We start from the raw sequence: 7,423 nt of genomic DNA, 5'->3' as shown, positions 1-7,423 counted from the left end.
CCCTCATACAGAAAATATTCTGTTCAAATAGGTTCCAAATCTGTTCCTTGTTTTCAGCTGAAAAGCTCTTTTTTTAAAATTTCTAATTGTTTTCAAAATCATACCCAGGCCTAACCAAGATATAATTTGAGGTACCAGTCCCTAAAATCCCTGGTTAATTGCTGTTAAAATGTGTAAATCAACAATTGTATGTTGATTAGTACTGTCCTACGTTTAAATTTGCAATTTCAATTTTGGATAAAACTGGAATATACTTAAAAAAGTGGCCATGAATAGTAATTTTAGCGAAAAGTCCTTGTTAATATTACTAATAAAGAATTCGGTTGGGAAAAAAGGAGTTTCATTGTTTGCATGGATGAAAATTCTTTGAGACTTTTGATCTTCTACATAACTGAAGCCACCACAACCTCTACAATAGGAATTTTCTAATCATTAAACACATTACAGGCATTTGTTTAAATACATTGGAGTGCTTCACATAAATAGAAAAATATTACCATTTAAAATTGCTGAAAACTAAGTTCATAGCAGTATTTACCCCCCCAAAGATATTTCCTGGCGGGGCTGGTGAGGACCTGCCTTGCCTTTTCCACCTATGTGCTTTTAGATATGGGAATGTAACATTTTAGCTGTATAGAGAAACATTTTAATTAATTCCAACTCCCCCATAGCTCTTTCAACATTTATCTAAAGCCTCAGGTAGAGTACTTTCGTAGGAATCTACCCTATCCCCACCTAAACAATGACTCACCCTCCTACATTAGGCTATAGCTGATACGCAATTATAGATCAACGAACGTAGCCTAATTTCATTACAAATACAGTGAATCAACTTGGTTGAATCCAGAACTGCCACCGTTTGGCATTACTTCTTTTGAAACTGGGAAGCCTAAAATATAGTTATTGATACTTTTAAATTAAATTAGCTTCTCAGAATTTTAAATTGATTGTAAATTCGTCCTCATTGGGGTGAAGTCGTAGTTTGGTGCCCTAAACCACCTAAACTGTCACCCAACTACCACTGTTATTTTGGCGTCTGCCCCCCCCCCTGGATAATTTTCTGCCGGCGCCCTTGTATGATTCGAAAAAGATATAGCACATAAACAAAACTTGATTCACGGAATTCGGCTGATTGTACCGAGGAAAGCCTTTCAGAGAAAGTAATTTCAAACTTAGTTTATTTGAAAGTTTTCCCAGAAACTTGAGGCAATTTAACCCCCCAAAAAACTTGTTTCAAACTTCAGATAAATAAAATTCGTTTCAAATTTTGTGAAAATACTTTGGAATTTTTTAACGGAGATATTCACTTAAGAGGAAGAGGTCCTGCAAGTATATGTTTTTCTATAATTTTTTTTAGGCTACTATACAAAAACTTTAAAAGTTTCAGATCCTTTTTTACCTGAAAAGAGAAGGCAAATGTTTGAGAACTTGTATCTTTAAGTTTTATTTTGTTATTCGATAGATTTTATGCTTGAAGTTTACCTAGGAACCATGAAAACTCAAAAAATTATAAGAATGAAGCTTATTGAAATTTCCTGAGGTTTATTTAAGTTCTACTACAGCTCCTGAATCTCCACTACTCCTTATAAAGAACCATAGAACGATAGTCTTCCCTCTCCATCCTTATTAGAGGAGGGGGAGGGGAGGTGTGACTGAAACTTGAAAAGTGTATTAAAGACCAAGAGTCTTGTGTGACTACTTTGTTTCACTTAGTGACTACTTTAATTTAATTAGCACTCCAAAAAAAAACGTTTAGTTTAGCTATGAAAATTTAGACATACTGAAGTATATCTAAGTATATGTAAATTTTATACAGGGCTTATAATGGTTATTTTATTATTAAATATTCTTCACATTCACAAAAAGGAGAACCTTTAACATGCTTGACAGTTTTAAGAAAAATATCCCCTCCATTTCTTCCACTTTACAAGTGAAGTGACGTTTCCCATTTTTTCGGCATTTAACGGCAGTTATCAAGAGTTGTCAAAACTCCAATTAATCATACGTATTTGTTTTGACGGTTCATGGTGGCAACACTGTCAAAATCTGGTTCTGCCTGAACAGCTATGATTTTGAAACGAACAAAAATGTAGGATCGTAAATAATTTGGAGTAGTGCCGTCCCAATAAATATTTTTATTTCTGCAGGCTTTTTCAGTAGCAAGAGATCACACTAAAAACTACCAATTTTGGGGGAAGGGCGACCCCCTTCAAAAAGAAAAACATGGTTTTCATTAAAAAGCGGGCGAATATTCAAATAAAAGAGGGGTTTTCTAATCAAGTCAAGGAGGATACCAAAACAAGAAGCAATATCGTGACGTTGAACCTGAAACTGGCAGAACTTGCATTAAATAGTAGCAGTGACGTATTTTCGTCATAATCCTGGGGGGGGGGGAAGGGGTAAGAGCCGATTCTCCAAGTCAGGTGAAAATGTCAGAGAAAAATGAAAAATAAGGCGTCTAGTACCATAGAGGCAAAGGTATACTAATGAAAACTGAACTTTTTCTATAGATGGTTGAATTATGTAGGTCTATTTTAGTTTTGACAAGATTTTTGAAGATGCTAAATTTTAAACGGGGGGGGGGACTTGAGTCTGGGGGGCAGTACCCCCTGCCCCATAGAAAATTACGCACTGAATAGTTGGCGTCTTTCACCCCCTGTTTTTTCCATGCTAATACTGACAAACAAAAGTGTAATTTATTTATGTGATTGGGAAATTTACGTATACTTCCATACAATGGCTATAATATCATTTTATCGTTTTTAATAAGAACGGAGTAAGTTTAAGTATAAAAATCGTACAATTAAAGCAGAACCAGCCCCCCCCAAAAAAAATACAACAAATATTCTGGAAATTCAGACAATAATACAGCTTTTTTAAATACTAATAAGTAAATATATTGCACACAAGAGATTGCAAAGTAAAATACAAATTGTAACGTGAAGATCCCTATGAACATTCAAAATTTTCATCGCAATCGGGAATTCAAACTAAAGAAAAGGTTCTATCACTTACCTGTTGACTAGCAAGTATATTCAAAATAAAAATGTACAGTTGAAAAATATTGCAACTTAAAAAGTATTTCCGAGACTTATCAATTTATTTACTACTGCTTAAAAACAGATGGACAATTCATGAGCCTGGAGTAGAGTTAAGAGGAAAGTGCTAAAGAGGTAAAGAGGCTTTAGAAGTAAAGAAGATTAAAAAGTACAACAGATTAAGTTAAAGTAAAAAGAGGTACTTGTACTTGAGGCAGGACACAAGCGATAACTATCCCTAACATTCAATAGCTTCGCCAAGGTGCTGTGCCACCTTGAAGAGTCTCTGTACTTCGTGAGCAGTTCGCCTACTGCCAAAACTCACCCCTCCAGGTATTGCAGCAATAAAAATATTTTTTAATGACGATTCAAATAGGAATGAAGTTAAAATAATGATTATTAAATAGATATCCCCACCCACAACTGCTTAACTAAACGATGCATATCCGCTTCTCTCTCTCTAATCCTTTCCTTAACAGCATCTTCCGGAACCTGCACTTTCAAGAAATCGTGTTCCGAGTCTTGAACGGCTTTTCCTTTGAAAAATCGCTAATAATTTTTGCGCAGAATCAACTATTACTTCTACTATTACTAGTAACTCAGCGTAGCACCAGGACAGCTGAGGCCAACGCAGCTGCAAACACTCCTCCATCACTCCGATTCTATTCATATCTTCACTTTTTACTCCAACGCCATATTTAAACCTATAAAATATATCTCTTTCCAAATTTTATGACAAATCAAAAAATAAGTTCCATTCATTTTTCTAGAACCCCCATTAGACGAAAGACCCTTAATATTTGCAAAGCAACAACTGAAATAATTCAAAAAGATAATTTATTTGGAAACACAACGAAATCACGCTCTAAAATGTAAATGACAATCAATTGGAATCAGTAGTTTTGTTCTTCACCTTGAAAAAAAGAAAGAATCTCCATAAATCAAAGATGGAAACACACATAGAGGGTAAGGGTTATTCCGAGCTCGGTCCTTTCCGAAGTCCCAGCATGTTTTAGACAGATTTCCGATATCGTTCATACACGTTCCCTTTTTTTTTGCATTTGCCTCTTTCTCCAAAATAAACAACTACGTAGCTGCTCGACAAAGGGCTTTAAGAGGGTTCAAAATACTCCCTACTCCATCTTTTTAAATCACCTGATCTATAGCTAAAACATTATCCAAAGAAAAAAAAAATGTGTGTTTTCAAAAGTTTCCCTCTACCCCACAGTCAAGCACCATGTCCCTCAATCCCAAGATCTAGAATACTGCCTTCATAAAATGTAAATATTAAAAAGAAAAAAGATTTGAAGTTTTAAGTAAATATTTATGGGAGAATAATTATAAAACTTATCATTTAAGTTGTACTAAATTACATTGTCTGAGAATTTCCCTCTGATTTTCATACGCAATCCTGGAATACACCTGTCCTATTTGACATCCTAATGTTTCCAAGGAATTATCAGACAGAATAGAGGAATCCCAAAAAACATGTCTAAGAACAATTATTCCTTGATTCCCCTTCTCTGCAGAGTCGATCAGGGTTACCCTCGAGGAAACGAGAACAATTTTTTTAAGGTTTTCCAGTAGTGCTTCACATAGCCCCAAGACAGAGTCCCTTTTCCTAGTCATGTTCTCCCCTCAGGCCAAGTCTCTCCCATTCTCCTTCAACAAAAATCACCATTTCTACCCTAATAAGACATTCCGAGGAAAGATACAGTAGGACTTTTCCCTTTTACATAATTGATATATTATATAGGCGAATTGGATCTTCCCCCTCCCTCCTTTACAGTTAATTCGATAAAGTAAACTATACTAATTATCACATATTATTTTTTTTTACTAAATAAGTACCAGAGATAGAAGAAGGTACGGCGAAACAATAAGCAAAAATATAAAAAAAAACACAAAAAACAAGACAAAGTACTTATTAAATAGTTTTGATTATTAAGAACATATTTTTAGAGGCCACAACTGCCAAGTAAATAAGCCACCTTGAATGACAACTAGCATAACCCAATTTCAATCAAAACTAGAAGAAATTGTGTATAAAACGAAAAATTTGTATTAACTTGTAAACTCAGTTACCCTAATATCGCGGTAGCTCTGTCCCCGGTGGCTATGTACGTGGTTTCCCTACATTATTTATATTTTTATGTTTTACTTGATTTTGTTTTAAAATGTAGAATTCATAAAAAGGTAGAGAAGATTTAGAAGACACTTATTAGGGGATGTAATTGAAAGATCACCATAGGGATGAAGTCATATATGCGAAAGGAGGCAAAACCAAGCAGCTTTTTGAGGAGCTGAAAGGGAGGATGGGATGATAAATCAAGAGTCCCATAACAGCATATAGTTCCCATATCAGCTCCTACAGGCAAGATGAAATTTTGACTTAACTCGCCTTGACCATATTTATTTTTGCGAAATGTTTGCTAGGTATTGTTGTTGAGGTATTGCTATTTTTTATTATATATAACAGAAAGTTTGAAGACTCTGTTCCCTAACCCCTAAAAGTTGACACCTATGCTCACATTTTATGATCCTATTTTTTGCCGTTTTACCAAAAACGCCGTTTATAGGGGCAGGGGAAAGGGGAAAGTTTCAAGAAAATAACAAGATGGATAAGATAATGTATCATTGAAATCAACTCAATGAAAAATGATGCATATTTTCGCCTCCTATTGAATCTTGACTAAAACCAGAAGATTTTGTATCTAAACATCAATATTTTGCAACTTATAATCTTGGACGCTGGCGTAGCCAGGGGAAGGGCAGGTGCCCCCGGGGCGGTCCCTGAGTGGGCGACAAACTGAGTTTTCCGTCAGTACTATGACTCACCTATATTGTGGAAATGACAACGGGGGGAGGGGGAAAGCCAAAATCGTCCCCGTCCACTGAAAGCCCAAGCTACACCTCTGATCCCAGGAACCTTAAGCTGCATTCTGCAGGTGGCTCTGATCCTTAGTTCCTGAAGGATATTCAAAATGTATGAACATATTTATATCGTTACCATCACCACCAGTTATAGGGACGGCAAAAAGAGACACTTCTAAGAAAATAACAAGACTGAGGAGACTCATTCACCATCAAGAGAAGAATGCCATCATCCTCATCCTTTCATTATTCTGCAGCGCCAGCCTAGATGAAAGGAGGGGGGATTTTCAGAACTTCATAACGAGCATTTACAGCAACTAACGTCCAAAATTTAAGGGGATATAAGAGGGGTTTTTTATTCTCTTTTTCTCTGGTCAGATTTTCCAGGAATGATAGAAAAACAATGAAGAGGCTATTAAGAAAATGCAATTGTCCAGGAAATTTTGTTTCATTGTCTAAGTTTTGTATTTCACGAGAAAACGCATTTATGAAAACCCTAGGTTTAGAGCCATGATTCCCAACATGGGGCACAGGCCTCACCAATGGGGCATGGCAATATTTTGGTGGGTCATGTACAGAGCCTGCACCCTTCGGCTGTCTATACTTCAGAGCCGTAATTCTGAACAAAATTATTTTTCATGTGTATGATGTCCCATTCATATGCATTTAAAGAACAAAAAAGACATACGATAGTATTGCACTGATGTTATACATTGTATAAAAGGTGGCGTATTCAGACAATATTTTTCATTAGTATAAAATATACCCAGAGGACAACCCGAAAGAAGATCCCTAGTTAATGGTCTATTAAGCTTCCTTCTGGCAAATAAACGTAAAATTTTGAACAACAAAATTTGAGTATCACGAGGGGGGCATCAGGATTTTATAAATGCCTAGGTGGGACATGGCCCAAAGTTAGTTGGGAACCACTGGTTTAGAGAAACCAAACAAGGTGCGATATTGTAATGAATGGATTATTTTTGGTTAAGTAGATTTCTACCTCGATTTTCTTTTTTTGGTTTCGTGAAATTAGATACAGAAATGTGTAACTGACAATAAAACTGCTAAACCGAATACAACTACTAACCAAAGTTGCTTGTTAATCCACATTTGAAATCAGGAATTTGAACGTTGAAGCCACATTTAAGAACATCCCAGGGTTACAGAAATCAAACCAGTCACGAATTTGTAGTGAATGAGTTGTTTTTGGCTAGATGGGGGTGTAAGCAAAAATGTCTAATCGACAGTACATTTATTACAAAAGTTACCTGTTCATTATTACGAACACCTGTCAATATTTTATCAGAACATACCAATAGAAATTATGGCTTGATCACCGAAACTTAAGGAAGTTTTATATAGCGCAGATCTTAATATTTTGAAAAATTTCGTTAAGCAAACACCTTAAAATAGTAGGGCTACTGAATCCCAACAAAAAACTAAAATAATAATTACAACGTCAATAATAAAACTAAAACTGAGAAATCCAGGGTAAAATTATCGCATATATA

At 35.5% G+C, this 7,423-nt stretch overlaps 1 protein-coding gene across 1 annotated transcript in view; it reads right to left on the bottom strand.

Annotated features, from left to right (window-relative positions):
- Positions 1 to 3,858: 3,858 nt before the first annotated feature.
- Positions 3,859 to 7,423, bottom strand: part of LOC136032266 (ras-related GTP-binding protein A-like) — a gene marked incomplete in the record, with an annotated part of 34,206 nt that continues 30,641 nt past the window's right edge. The window contains 1 exon segment of the mRNA XM_065712517.1: positions 3,859 to 7,421. Coding sequence (XP_065568589.1) covers positions 7,410 to 7,421 — 12 coding nt within the window.

Source organism: Artemia franciscana, chromosome 10 (genome assembly GCF_032884065.1).
Source record: "Artemia franciscana chromosome 10, ASM3288406v1, whole genome shotgun sequence".
Taxonomy (NCBI): domain Eukaryota; kingdom Metazoa; phylum Arthropoda; class Branchiopoda; order Anostraca; family Artemiidae; genus Artemia; species Artemia franciscana.
The sequence above is the reverse complement of the archived record's forward strand: the minus strand, read 5'-3'. Positions and strand labels throughout refer to the sequence as shown.